Here is a 15,117-nt window from a genome sequence, read left to right on the forward strand (position 1 = left end):
CACGTGTCCCATATGATGTAAGACTGGATAGCGTATTTGCCAAAATCTTCCACAAACACTGCACTTAATAAATAGCCTTCAAATACTATTACCAAGAACAAATATTAGGGTGAATGGAGGAACCATAGAATAAAATATTTAAAATATTTTAATCTCTTTGGTTTGCACAGAGCAAAACCTGGGGTGTCATTTTTACACAAGTTAATAAAATCATGTCCTTAAATGCTAAATGGTAAGGAACTCCTATCCACAAAACACATATTTTAATAAAATTTGACAAGTAGAGGGGCTTAATCCTTTCACTTAAACTGCCCACTCTGAAATCATAATCATTTTTATATCTTATGTATTGCACAGGCAATACATATTATTTCTTTTAAAACCCAGGGATAAATGTATGTAGGAATTCCAAAACAAGACTAGAAATGAATTTGAAATAACCATTGACAAAACCTGGACACTCACAACAACTTAAAATCTCCAGTGGTGACAAAAGTAGATAGATAGATTCATATGACAAATGATACAGTCTACATTACTTCAGCTAGCTAAACATAACAATGAAAATGAGGAACTTAAAAGGTTAGGAAAATGGCAGAGCCATTATTTTCAGATACTGTACTGCCTTCTCGAAAAACAGCTGATGCCTGAGCATAGTCAGCAGGTGAATTCAATACCACTAATCATCCAAAAAGTTTGTGTTTAGTTTTATGACAAAGAGAACGGGAAAATAATTTACCTTCTGTATACACAGGCATCATAAACTCTCAGAAATATGTTTTAAGAAAACATTAACAAAGTGATACTGTCAAAATGCTGTTTTGTTTAGAAATTAAAAAATACTTAAGACTACATTACTATAGTTTATGAACATCTAGACATTTTGTAACATAATGAGGTCTAGACTAATGCAGTAGTACAGAGGTTGGGAGGCTGAGGCCAGAGCACCATAAGTTCAAGTCCTGCCTGGCAACTCAGTGGGACCCTGTGTCAAAAAAATTAAAGAGGCACAGCTCGGTGGTGTGGTGACCTTGAGGTCAATTCCCCAGTAGTCAAGAAAAAACAAAAGTATACCAAATGAAAGTAGTTCAGTTAATCTGGTAAAATTTTAATAATTTCCCTAACATTCTTACTTTACCTTCAGTAGACTTGAAATATGTAATCTAACTTATTATTCTACAACTTACCTTTATATTCCACACCTAATCTCAACATTAAACGTATAGGAAAAACCTTTGCCCAAGGAATTTCCAGCTTCTGGATAAGAATTCCACACAGAAAAGGGCTGCTGGGCAATGGGAGATCATCCAGTTTCTGAACAGTAGGTGTAATAAATAGGACTCCTCCATGATCCTTGCTGTTGAGAAAACTCTCAGTAAAGGTAACACTGTCCAAGTTTTCTATGTATTTTCCTGGAAATAAGGTTAATAAAAAGACTTTAAGTTCTTTTATTATATTTCAGATGTCCCAGTGTAAACCAAAAGCATTGCACCATTTTATTTTCTTATTTCTATTTCAAAGACGCATCTATTTAATACATTCTGTGTGCAGAATTACAGTTACTGCTGGATACTGGGGACTGGGAACAAAACTTTGAAAATGTTTTCAACCACAGATGCCTTAAATTTTTTCTCCTTCCTGCATGATCATAAGAAAATTTATCATTGCCAAGAATTTAGCTTAGTGGTTCTGGCATCTGCCTTGCAAACATAAGGACCCGATTTTGATCCCTGGTACCAAAAAAAAAAGAAAGAAAAAGAAAAAGAAAATTTATCATGTGCCCAATATGGTACAGACGGTAAGAACAGTACATAGATATATTTTAAAATTAAGGCATTAAATATATATATATTTCTTTTTTAAAATTAAAAAAATCTGTATAATCACTAATTACATAAAATGCTAGTTTAAAAGGACACTAAAAATGATGAATAACCTCTTTTAAGCAATCAGAATTCTGTTCACAAAGTGAATCTGCAAGGTGGCAGACCAGACCACAGGTGCCTTCACTGATCCACCCCTTCTTCCCCTGGACAGTTCGAAGCCAGAGCTGTACCTCTGAGCGCATCCCTGTATATGGTGAGGAACAGCCGGAAGATGTCCTTGGGGACTGTGTCTTCATTTGGCAAACACAACAACAGAATAATAATCTCTGCCTGTCCAAGGCCATGCAATCCATTGGTTGAGAAGTACCAGTATTTATCTGACGAATCTGAGCAATAAAAGCATACACTTATAAATGCCAACTTCTGTTAATTGAAGAAACTAAACACCATTTCTTCATAAAGCACTTTTCAAACCCTTACTTTCCCTAAATTCTCTTCATAAAAACCTTAAATTGAACTGTGTAAGATTCACCTAAGAAAATAAAAAGGACTATCTTACGGAGTGAAATAACAGTACTAAAAAAAAAAAAGCAGTAACACACCAAATGCAGTGTGTCAAAAATTACATTATTTTCTTAGCAAAGGCAGAGTTTGTACACACATCACTGAGTAGAAGGGATTGTTTCCTTACTTTCAATTACACCACACTCACTGTTTTTATTACTGCTAAGTAAGTCATGATTGTTGCTTATCTCATTTACCAAAGTTCAATTTAGCTATAGGAAGTAGTCAATCACACAATACCCATGACATATTCCTCAGCTGTGAGCCCATGATCTGAGCTAGGATGCTGCTGAGAATCTGTAAACTCACGGCAAGCTCCACTGGATGCACACCTGAGAAATTATTGTGCAGTTTATTTGGCCAAAAAGCCAGCATCAAATTTTGCTTATTTCCCCTTATCTTTCAGTCAAAATCTGATTTGAAGATATAAGTACTTTAGAAATCCTGCTTAGTAATTAAGAGAAGAAAGACAAATCATTACTTACAAAATATTAATCTGACATTCACAAGCAGATTCGCGTTTAAGACAAAGGTGGCAGGAGGAGATCCTTCACTCTGAAGCAGCGAACTGATCTGCTCAGGAGATGGATGCTCTTCTACCACAGGCGCTAAACAGAAGTAAAATGCTAATCAAGACCAATATCGAGCTGTGTATGCATACAATGAAACAAACCCACACGTGTGTGGCTACCAAAGACTCGATCAAGTTCAAAAAACCGAAGCAACCAGGCTTCGTAAAATCAACTAACGTCCTGTATAACTGTTATACACTCATTTTTTACTTTCCTATCCAGAATAGATTTTAATACTGTAAAACATGAATTTGACATATTATACTGTAGATGGCATGTACACAAAACACACTGATTAAGTAGCACAATTATAAAATTTTAACACTTTCAAAGCTTTAAAATATTTTTGTCAGAAGTGGATTCTACTTTGTTGGTCACACCAATTCTGCCTTCTGAAATTTACAAGTCTGAGACAACCTAAACCCAAGATATGCTCGCTGCTGGTTTCTACCTGTCTATGTCAGTGACAGATGCAACAAATAAAACTACAAAAAACAAAAGCATGGCAACCAATATGCAAAAATCAAAGCTTCACAAACCTTGGTCAGGAAGCTGTGCTGCTGAACTGCTCCTCAGGACAGAACAGAGACCCTAAGCACCAATGACTCCCTACATTAACGACTACGCGGAGGGCCCCGGGCCCTGCATCAGGACCAGTGGAAGGCCAAGGTGGCAGGTGTCTCTCCCAGGACACTCTGGGTGAGAGCGGGCCACACAATCTCCAGCTTAAAGAACTTAGTGATCATGAGGAACAAAAATCCCCCCCTTTTTTGTGGTACTGGCAACTGGATCCAGGGCCTTCACACAGAGCTGCATCCCCAGAGCTTTTATTTTATTTATTTATTTTTTTGTTTGTTTTTGGTACCAGGGATCGAACTCGGGACCTTGAGCTCACAGGGCAGGTGCTGGAACCATTGAGCTAAATCCTCGGGCCCAGAACTTTTTTATTTTATATTTTGAGACAGAGTCTTGCCAAGTTGTCCAGGCTGGGCCTGAACCTGCAATCTTCCTGCTTCAGCCTTCCAGAGCGCTGGATTATAGGTGTGTACTGCCATGCCTGGCTAAAATTCCTGGTTTTGTCAATATTCTTTTTCTTTGGGTATTTGTCTTCTTTAGGAAAAAGACACAGAGTCAAAATGCTAATATAGTAGGAACATTTCTGAAAGTCTGAGTTTCCTACTGTATTGGATTTTGACTCATTCTAAATTAGGGACACAACTTTGATAAATCACAAAAGTTCAAATTCTTTAGAATTTACTTTTACTTAACAACTTTTTTTCAAATAATGTTATAAAAAATTGTCTGAGCTGGGCATGGTGGCGCTCACTTGTAATCCCAGCACTCAGGAGGCTGAGGCAGGAGGAACTTTGAGAGTTCGGGACCAGCCTGGGCTAATAGTAAGTTTCAGGTCAGTCTGAACTACATAGTGTCCACACACACACACACACAACCCAAATTCGTCTAAGCTATAAAAAAATGCTTTGCAGTCAAAAAATTCATCAGTACCTTCTTTCTAAAAGCATTCTCTTTAAATTTAAAATAGCTGCTCTCCTACCTGATCCCTGTCCTCCAGAAGCACACAGAAGTGGGGGCAAACCATGCTCATCGTCAGGTAAGAGACTGATCTTCCTGCTAATGTGCCTGTCAACATGACACAGTAACCCATAATCTGAAACACCAGCCACGGGTAAAATGCTGTTAACTGTGACATCCAGAGAATCGGATGGTGCCTCAATTTCTGCAAAAATATCATCATCCAGGGAAAGAGAAGCAGTAGGTAACTCATCAGTTCCTGTGTTCGCCGGCAGTTTTTCCACAGATGGCGCGTGGCAAATAAGACTCCCAGTGCTCTCGTTTCTTGAACTGTCTCCTAGCTTACTGTTTGGTTTCTCCACAGTGGCAGAACAGGCAGGATCCACTGTGTCTATCACCTGTAAAATACGGAAAAAATATTAAATAAGTTCATGCTATCTGTTCAATCACAATGTTCATCTCAGTAGCAAGTGTATCTTTTTAATCAGAGTATTTAAAAACCAGAATGGGCTCATAAATTTTACAGTCATATTTCCCAAGAAACAGTACCATCTTGGTGCTCTGAGTTCCCGAGTCAATGGCATTAAGGAGCACAGGGTTTGCTCTACTGCATACTCAGGAAGGCATTACTGACTGTAGTATCATACACTTGAAAAGAGCAAGATGCTGGGGGCCCTGTTCTGAACACAGTGAACAACTCAGTTCAACTCAAGGCCCTCCTCATCCATGACGGGTAGGGAGGGAAGCGGCTAGGAACAGATACATCGAACAGGAGCAGCAACCACCTACAATAAGTACCGACCAAGTACGCGTCAGTAACTAGCCAGAACCAATGTTAGATGAAAAGCACTCGTGAGCTCAAGTGGTATCTACTAGCCTGTTTAGAACTTTCATCCTGCTGAACTGGTGACGCGAGTGGCAGCTAGGTAAGGAACATACTGGCTCAGGAACTCCCATGTACAAATGCCATGTATGGTGCATCTTCTGTTTAAACCTAGCACATTTGCACAAATACAAGCATGACTATACCCACCAGATACTTTTCTGAATGTCTGACAAAAACTCAAATCACTACTAGTCTAAGTTACTACACCTCAGTTACACTTCTCTACAGCAGGGGCTCTTGAAATATGGTCCAGAGATCTCTGGGTCCCCAGGATCTTCTCAGGGAACCTATGAGACCCTAGGATTGTCTTCATAGAATACAAACAACATACCAAAGCACTCAATGGAGAAGCCAATGTGAGACTGTCTTCTACTAAGTTACACGTTAAAGAAATCTACAAGGGTCAGGGTATACCTCCGTGGTAAAGTGCTTGTCTGGTATGCTTGTGGCCCTCGGTTTAATCCCCAACATCACAAAAAAAGGAACAAAATTACAAAAGCATACAATAATGTAATTCTTATTAAACTGTTTGGTTTTAAAAATATTATTTTTCCTAAAAACATTATTTCTACTAATGTTATAGATTTATTATTTTTAAGTTACATGTTTTTAATTTTGTCAATTTTAATTTTAAATATACAGTAATCATCAACAGGTAAAATCCACATAACTTTTAGTTCTTAGAAGTCTTCATTATCTCTTAGAAGAATATAAAGGAATCCTGAGACAAAAAAGTTTGAAAATCATTGCCTTAAACTAATATGAAAGGAAAAGGTGAAATCTAAAATAACACTCACTAATCCATAACACACTCCTCAGGGACACTGTGGGTTCAGTCCCGATCGCTGCAGTGAGGCTCAGTCCCCGGTGCATACAGAGGTCGTTACGCTCTACCAAGTGTGTTAAGTGTGCAGTAGCTTTACATCTGCACACACTAATTACACAACACTAACAATCCTCAGACTTGGGAAACCGGTGCCAGAGGACCTTCTGTGCAGGGTTGCCGCAGCCTCCTTCATTCGGTAACCAACACAGCGTCCGCAGAGCACAATGCAAGGTCTGCCTGCATGTTTCCTACGTCAGGAGACCCACAGCATTCCAAGATAGGTCACTGATGATCACTGAGGGGCCGTCCACAAACACGATTTTATGTCACTGATGAGTGACTGCTGTTCCCTACCTACCATGGGCACAGCCGGTGAGGGAGGACTGCAGTCTTCAGAGCATCTTTTACTTCCAAATGACAGCTTGGTTGTGTCTGCAACTTCACCATTTGGCAGGATGCCATCTGCAAACCACACTCTCTTCTGTTCTCTGGAGCCCAGTCCTAGAATCAGGGGACAGTAAATCATTTCTGTGCGGCTGCACTGTACCAATGGGATGCTCAATGGCCAGGACATGTCTTCAAGAGTGTTTGTCTAGCCACTGGTAAGACCTGCATTCTCAGACTCAAAGGCCCAGAGAAAAGGCTTTTCATGATCTGTCATACTGAGCAGAGCCTTTTTCTGTGAGTTTCACGCACAGGAAGTATGCTGGCCAGGTGTGGCTGGGACCCCATCCTCTACCAGGACTGCACCAGAAGACCTGGGGAGACCTTAAGCCTACACCACAGAGGCTGAGAGGGGACCAAGGACTGAGGACTGAATAAAAGTTAGGACTAAGGCACAGGCTGAAAAGCAGACATGAGAACACTGGATAAACAAAAACACTGGAGAAAAAGTCTGAGAAAGGAAACAGGATCGTGTGTACATTCAAGAGGTGATTTATTTAACAGAGAAGTGATACTAGTTCTGTTCTTACAATGTGGATACAAAGCCTTATACATATGAAATAAGGTATCTTTCCTGCATTTGTAACATTTTTATAAATTAATTTAGGTTGTTGATACACTTTTTAGACACAAAATAATTCACCTTTTAGGGCTATAATACACAACCATGTATGTTGAATTCCTTATTTCATCTACAATGAAATTAGTTACTAAGTGATAAAGTCCAAAATAATTGCCAGGGGGCCCAAATCTACCTTATAGCTGATATTTATCATTATTTTCTAGCACACTACAGTCTTCAGTCCCCAGATGATGTTTAAATGGCTTTACTCAAATTTCTAAATGAGAAGCACTTGTTTAAAAAGAAAACAAAAAACTACCATATAACACAAAGATTTAAAAGTATTTAGAATTAAAGCACATTTTACTACTGTGCTAAAACAGATTAAAAATAAGTCAATACAAAAATTAAAAGAAATAAAACAAGTTTTCAAAGCACAGGAAGGGTATGTTCTAAAACCCTCATGCACCCTCTACACACTGCTCTGAGCCCAGGAAGGGTGGGTGCCGACCCTCCACCGGCTGCTGCCCTTGGTCAGGCCCTGCCCGCCAGTACCCTGCAGCAGGCACTGCAGGACACATGCGCACTCCCAGCACCACCATGACACCTTCTTGCGTTCAATCCCTGGATGGCTCCAGCACTGGCCACAGCTTTGGCCTTGAGATGCCCCCACTCCTGCTCCCAGGCCTGAGGGCCAAGCTCAAGCATCCTCCCTCTGCCCTTCCAGGCTCTACCCCAGGGACGGTGCTGCTCCTCTGTCACTCACCTCTGGGCACCTGAGCACACTCTCGGGCTCCTCTTGCCTCTGACACACATGCACTGATGCCCGGCACCAACTCCTCCCGAGTCTCAGGCTGCTTTCTCTGCCCTGCCTGGTCCCTGACAATCCCAGGCGCTTTCTATGTACACGCACTACCTGTTTCCTGTTACCTTCAGCGCTGGGCTGTCTCAGAGCCGAGGTGGGCAAAGCTGTCGGTGAAGGCACACTGGTTGGCTGGGTCTCCTGCAGGGGCGGGCCAGTGGCAGAGTCGCCAGGGTGATGAGCCTGAGGACCAGAGCCGGTGGGGCTCATCATCCTTTCGAAGGCCTGAGCTAGACAGGGGAAGAGCAGCATCAGAATCTCAGATGGCGTTGACCTTGAAGGCAAACTGTGACAAATACTGGATCTTACAGGAACCAGAACTGGCATGTGGCACAGACACTGTCTGAGTGACTAGCTCGGCACTGACAGTGGCTGGCAGTGCGGGGCTCTGACGGCCACCACGTGTCATTTCCAGGAACACTTGGCGCTCTAGGCCACTACAGAACAGGACGCGGTGTATGACATGTGCTTCTGCTGCAGACCCTGAAGGTCTGCTTCCTGCATGGCGCAGAGGGTCTTTCAGACACAAATCACTGTCTTGCGGGTGCTCAGTTTCAAATCCTTTAGCGGGGGTGGGGACACAGCTCAGAGGGAGGGCGCTGGCCTAGCGCACAGGAGACCCAGCACCGGAAAAAAGAAAGAGAAGAAAATCTTCGAATGGCTTCCTAAGGGGAGTGAAAAGTTGTTAAAACAGTCCATGAGACCAAGATGACCTGCATCCCTGTCTCCTGCTCCATCCCAGTGCTGGCTGACCTCTTCTTTACAACCCCACTTGCTCAACCCAGCCCTAAAACATCTCTGTGGAGCGCCTGCCCCGCTGAGGGCTCCTGACAGGCACCTGTGTACCTTCACTGCCTTCACTGCTCCCACGGAGCCCTGCGCCGCTGCCTTCCCACCAGGGCCACACGTCTGGCACCGGCCTCTTGCAGGTTAAGCTTCCTTCCAGGCCTTCCGCACTATCTGAGCACCTCTCCATCCACAAGCTTCAGGAGCAGGGACAGCACATGCAGGGAAGGCACCAAGGGACCCACATGCCCTCCATCTGGGTTCCAGTCATCTCCAGCTCGCCCAGTCCACCTAACGGTACTCACGTGCACAGTTCCTTAAAACTCGCGTCTCCTCACCTGCACTTCTTTGCGGCAATCTTCCCTGCCGTCCCTCCACTGTATCTCACAGCCCTGGAGTCACCTTTCTCATCACACAACACTATTCAGTCCATTTTCAACCAACAGAAATTAACTACAAATAGTCCCATAAACAAAACTTTAGCCTACAACAAAACTGAGTAAACAGAGCAAATACTGTAACTAAATAAACTCATTCCACAAGTCCTAAATAAACCAAAGTGTGGTATCAGTATACCGAATGTCTTTAATGACTATGCCTCCTCCCCTCTTGGACCTTATGGTCAGACTATGTCTTAATGCTCTCCAAAAATCTGACCTGTAAATTCAAATAATACATAAAATCTCTATCTTCATTTTTTGATCAGGGGAGAGAATTATGTGGGTGCTAGCTCTAAAATTCCTGAATTCACACATATTGCCTTGGCTAACGTATAGCAGGAGTCACTTTTGAGGCTACTGAACCAGATTAAGAACAAACGGAACACAGAGAAGCTGTTAACCTAACCTGTTCTTGAGCAACACCAGAGAAACAAAATGATTTACACTGTCATCTTCTGGAGCACGCATCAACACCAGAGAGGAAAGCAGCTCACCTCAGCCTAACACACTCACGTCAGAAATTTCTGGATAACTGATATAAAAAATTTATCTTCATTCAAAAGAAAAAAACCAGATTATTACCATGTATGCGTTCTGCTGACTAGCAGGAAGAAGTGCCTGAGATAATGCACAAGTCTGTTTAAAAAAGAAAAATCCCACGTAATATTTTCTGGGGATTAACTGTCAACAAACCTTTGAAGGTGTAAGAAGTACTTAAAAGAACATATTTAGGGGACAATACAACATAACACAAACACGTGCACAGTCTGTGAGAAGGCAAAGACCCCAGGACTACGGCTGACAATGGAAGCTAGACACGATGGACGTGACACAGGACACTAGCAGTGAGGAGGGACATAGCAGACAGACGTGTGCAGCAAGGCGGCAGGCCCATGAGCTTACAGAACCAGACGACAACAGCTGATCTTCTCTCAGTCTAGGAAATTCTAAAGGGTGGAACTAACATCTCGCCTCGTGCCATCGATATACAACACTGAGTACTGTTACTGGTGGGGATACCATAAATGCTTAGCTCATAGTGACGATGGTGACAATGACAGAAACAGACAGGCAGACGAGATGCAGCAGGAAGGACTTGGTACCTGTTAAAAGGTAATGCACTGCCACTCCAGAAACTGAATGCTTCCTTTGCAGACTGGTAGTGTTAATTGTGAGAGTGGAACAAAAAGAAGAGAAACCAAGCCTTGGGTCCCACCTAAGCCAGATAAGTCAACACTAGGTCCTTGCCTTGAGGAAATAGAGAAGTTCATCTTTGTCACAATCCAGTCGTTTGTAAGACATATTCAATTACGGGATGAAAACAGGCAAGTGAATACTCACCTCTGTTAATCGTCTCATAGCAGATTACACACACTCTCGCTTCCTTTTCTAGATATGGCAGCTTACACTTTCTGTTACAACAGACACCACAAAATACCTACAGAGAATGAAATACCAAATTTTTGTTTGTTTCAAGCATCCTACTTGAAACATACTTGAGACCCCAAACCTTTTTAACCAAAGCCCATTCTTGATGATTTACAGTGGAGCCTCTGTTTGCAAACACTTTTGTTTGCAAACAATCTGGTTCTCAAACAGAAGCATTTGGCAAAACTTTGCATCAGGTGATGAACAAGACTAGCCATCTTCCCCACATAAACACACACATGGCCATCTTTCCTAGTCGTGGAACAAATTAAGTTTGTGAGCCAAGGCACCATCTTATTTTTCCAATCACCATCCTAAGTAAAAGTCTTAAATGATTTTTTAATTTAAATGTGATTCTGTAATTTGTATCTGATAACAATTTCTTTAATTCTGTTCAGTAAAAAGAGAATAAAAACTTCCAGTGTATAAGTTTAATAAAGTTTTCTGTAGTTCTTACTTAGAGCCTTTACAAGTAGATTATTGTTTTGCTAAAGATGAGAAGGATGATCAGTAGCCAATACCTTAGTGAAAACCGCTAAACAGAAAGTGCATCCTATTCCTTGGGCCCTTTCCTTAGTTACAGCCTCTGCACTGCGGAATGCTTCAAGGCGTGGAATGCCAGGCTGGCTCCACCCACTGCTCAGTGTTTTCCCAGAGTGCCCTTAAACTAGTTGTTCAAAGACAAGGACAAGGCACTGAGTTCACAGCGTGTGCTGTGCCAGTATTAGAGATAAGGATGGCATTCTTAGCGCTCACAGAGCAGAAGTGTGCCTCACAGATGATACCCGTGATAACAGGACATTTACTCAGTGATCAGGTAATTTGCGAAGTGGGCGTCCTTTACTGATGACTATGAGGTGAAAAGCAATGACTTTAGACACAATCACGTAGCCTTGTTTATCAGCCTTTCCTGTCACTAGATTTCATTAAAAAAGCCTTACAGAATAAAAAGCACTGGGCTGAGGACAGACCTCAGGCGTGGAGTACTTGTGCACTATAGTCATGTGAAGCCCTGGGCCTGACTCTTAGCACCCAGAAGAAAAGATGAAGATTTCTGTAACTCACTTTCCCACATGCTCGGCAGTGGTGTCGCCGTTTTGTAAAAGTAAATTTGACCTGGCAATTCATACAGTTTGGAGCTTCTGAATCAGGAACCCAGTTAGGCTGTTTCTGACCCAAAACCAAGCCTTCTTTGCAAGTGTTTTCAGGCAGCAAATCTTCATTTGCAGTTGGAAGGCTGGACCTGCCTTCAAAATTGCTTTCTATATCAATGTAGTTAGAGTTGAAGCTGGCCTGAGCATCAGCTGTAGAGTTGGGAGGACACGGAGGTGGCATGACGGCATCTGCTAAGCAGGGTCCACCTTCTGGAGCACTTGGAACATCTGGCTGACTCTGTTCGTCTGAAACCCTTGCTCGTGACGCAAGGTTAATGAGCTGCTTGGGTCTAGCCCCTCCAACAGGCACAGGCCGGCTGCTAACATCAGAGACCGGTAGCTCACTCGGCATCTCAGGTGTGCAGCTAAGGGACCCTGGTTCAATGGGAACTGTGCTTCTTTCCTGTGCACAAAGGACACTGTTTTCTATTGTATTTTGTTTATCACTTGTTTCACAAATCATTTTAATACCATCACTTTCCCCGGTGGCTCCTGCTTCAGCTTTGAAATAAATATCGTCCACATTTCCAGCACTGAGGCCTTTCATATCTATCTGATTCATAGGAGATTTTGAGTCATTTACATTTTCTTCAAAAGACGTTAAGTTAGAGGTCTGAAGGTACTGTTCTGTCAAGAAGGCATCCAGCTCAGCATCACTAACGAGTGAGCCGCTCTTCATGCCTTCGTCAATATTGAAGTAGTCTAAGTCATGCCCGTCCATGTCACTGCCTACGAAAGTGAGACCCGTACAACCAGCCTGACAGCCTGGGGCATCAGCACCCAAGAGCTCCAGCTGGGGCCCTGCAGCTGTGGAGGAACCGGTGGGACCAGGGGCACCCAAAGCCTCAGCTCCGATTCCCGTCTGCTCAGGTTCTTCCTTTCCTTCTCCCGTCTCCTCATGTTCTGGCTGAAGAAGTGTACTTTTGCATTTTCCCTCTTTCATAAGATCAGTTTGCCTGAATGGCTCCCTGTCTAGAACAGCGCTCTTCTGCGCTTCTTCATGCACCACCCCTGTATGTTGTATATGATCCTTGGGTTCCTGAGGTAAGCAATCACCATGTGCTTTACTGTCAAGGAACGAGCTGCACAAAGAGCCAGGTACTGGAAGACAGGACAACGAGGAGGGTGCATCTTCACCGGAAACACGGAGAGCTGTTGGGGAATCATGGATTGCATCATTATTAACTTCAAGGTCTAAATTTCTTGAGTCTTCTTTTGCAGACTGTTTTATAAACACAGCAGTTCTATCTTCCTGAGAGGAAAAGTCAGGCAATTTGAAATTTTTACCTCTTGAGTCTGAGTCACTTAGGCACAAACTTTCACTTTTTGGAAGACTTTTGCAAGGCAAAGCACTTGCACTGCCTCCTTCTTTTAAAGATTCAGTGACAGCTGCAACCATCATATCTACTTCTTCTTTCACCAAATCTATTTCCTGTTTCACCAAACAGCCATCATCTTTTAGTAATTCACCCGGTGGGTGTTTGTGTTGTAGTTTATCTTTGGAATCACAAACTCTGGAGCTCTGCTGAGTCAAAACAGAGGTAATGTTAGAGTCCACAACTGGGTCTGACTGACCAGAGATCTTTCCATCATTTACATTTTCTGTTCCATCATATTGACAAGCATCTGAAAGTGTGGTTTCTACTTTTATACCCGATTCTTTGGCACCACCAATTTCTCTGTTCTGTAAGTCAGAGCGCATATCACTCTGTCCTGTGACAGGACCATTCCCATGGTCTGGTGATGGGACAGAGGCACCATCTGAAACTGCAGAGGAACCCAATCCAGTGAGAGAATCTGCACTAGATTTGAAGTCATCTGGCAGTAATTTTTTAATATCTTCTTCACTGTTAGCTGCATGAACCAAGCTACCCATGTCACTTATCAGGTCACAGACGGGTTTACTACATCTCATGTATAAAGGCTGGCTGCCATCTGAAGTCCCACCATCCACGGAAGAAAGGAGATCCAGTCCTGTTACATTTTTCTCATTTTGTAGAGAAGTTAGCCCCTGGAGTGCTTTTTCACTGAAGGAAACCTCATTTGCTTCATAGCATGTTTCTGAGGAGGCATAACCACTAGCACATTGCCAGTCCTTTGGTAGCAGTGAAGGTGGCTGTGAAGGAGCCAACTCTGAAGGAACTGAACGGTTGTTAGAATCATATGCATTCTGAACACCTTGGCAATAATCTTGTTCATCTAATTGAAAACAGAGACACAAAGTTATTCAAGAGACTCAAATCAAAAATTATTAAGACAGTATATTTTCTAAGACTTCTAAATTAAATAGACTGTTTTTGGCTTTATAGTACTGATTGTCTGCTTTTTACTCTTGAATATGGATGTCATAAAATGGTAGAATTCCATTTATGACTCAGTTATACTATAAATCTAGTCTAAAGAAGAGCTGACAATCAACCTTCTTTGTTCTGCTCCGTTTCCTTGCCTTTACTCTAGGAAAATGTCACCTCTCAAACTCAACTTGTGCCCTGCTTTCAAGTTACTTTTAGCATGCTCATGTATCACTTCTAGTTCCCTGACTTCTGTTGCTGGTTACTTGCTCCATTTGGCATGAGAATACACTAATATGTCTTATATAACAAAACGGGAACTTTTTTCAGACAATAACAATGTGACCAAAATGGAAATCATATTTTTCCAAGAGCACTCTATACCTGAGATTAAGTAAATTACAGACATTTAAAAATCCTGGTAGAGGCAAAAGAGGAAACCAGCAAACCTGGGTTCTGTTCAAAGTCATCAAGGAGTTTGTCCAAGTCACTGACAGCTGCTTTAAAATAACTGTCCATCTTACCGCTAGAACTTAATTCTTGTATGTCTGGAAAATAAAAAGTATATTGTGCTTAATTCTCTAAAATATAAATGTTGTGTCATCTATTATTCTATGCTAGGAAACATAGGAAAATGAAACAAAAATTACATCTAATAGCACTTATTTGTGTAGTCTACAATTTAGGCAGAAGAATACTATGCATGGAAAACTCTTAACATTTCCATGCGCAAGCTATTATGGATCTCAAAGCACTTATCTAAATAATTCATGGGTCAAAGAATTCACAATGAAAAGCTAAAACACTTAAAAATACCACATGTAGGGCCAGGGATTTAGCTAAGTGGTTCCACTTCCTGCCTCACAAGCACCAAGGACCCAAGTTTGATCCCCGGTGCCAAACAAAACAAAACAAAACAACCACATGTAAAATAATATAAAAC

General features: G+C 42.0%; 1 protein-coding gene across 2 annotated transcripts in view; it reads right to left on the bottom strand.

Moving 5' to 3' along the window:
• The window catches only part of Zfyve16 (zinc finger FYVE-type containing 16), a 37,786-nt gene extending 23,067 nt beyond the window's left edge, over positions 1-14,719 (bottom strand). Inside the window, exons 1-9 of one of the 2 annotated variants that reach the window (XM_010643009.3) lie at positions 14,624-14,719; positions 11,795-14,082; positions 10,643-10,739; positions 8,144-8,305; positions 6,566-6,708; positions 4,518-4,893; positions 2,876-2,998; positions 2,057-2,212; positions 1,188-1,412 (exon numbers count right to left, since the gene is read on the bottom strand). In XM_010643009.3, the coding sequence (XP_010641311.1) occupies positions 1,188-1,412; positions 2,057-2,212; positions 2,876-2,998; positions 4,518-4,893; positions 6,566-6,708; positions 8,144-8,305; positions 10,643-10,739; positions 11,795-14,082; positions 14,624-14,693 (3,640 nt within the window). In that variant the 5' untranslated portion in view covers positions 14,694-14,719. Of the gene's footprint in view, positions 1-1,187; positions 1,413-2,056; positions 2,213-2,875; positions 2,999-4,517; positions 4,894-6,565; positions 6,709-8,143; positions 8,306-10,409; positions 10,550-10,642; positions 10,740-11,794; positions 14,083-14,623 lie in introns of those variants that run through there. The other variant, XM_010643017.1, reaches the window with a different exon arrangement.
• Positions 14,720-15,117: the final 398 nt, after the last annotated feature.

Source organism: Fukomys damarensis, unplaced genomic scaffold (assembly GCF_012274545.1).
Source record: "Fukomys damarensis isolate Sample0158 unplaced genomic scaffold, DMR_v1.0_HiC HiC_scaffold_3, whole genome shotgun sequence".
Lineage (NCBI taxonomy): Eukaryota > Metazoa > Chordata > Mammalia > Rodentia > Bathyergidae > Fukomys > Fukomys damarensis.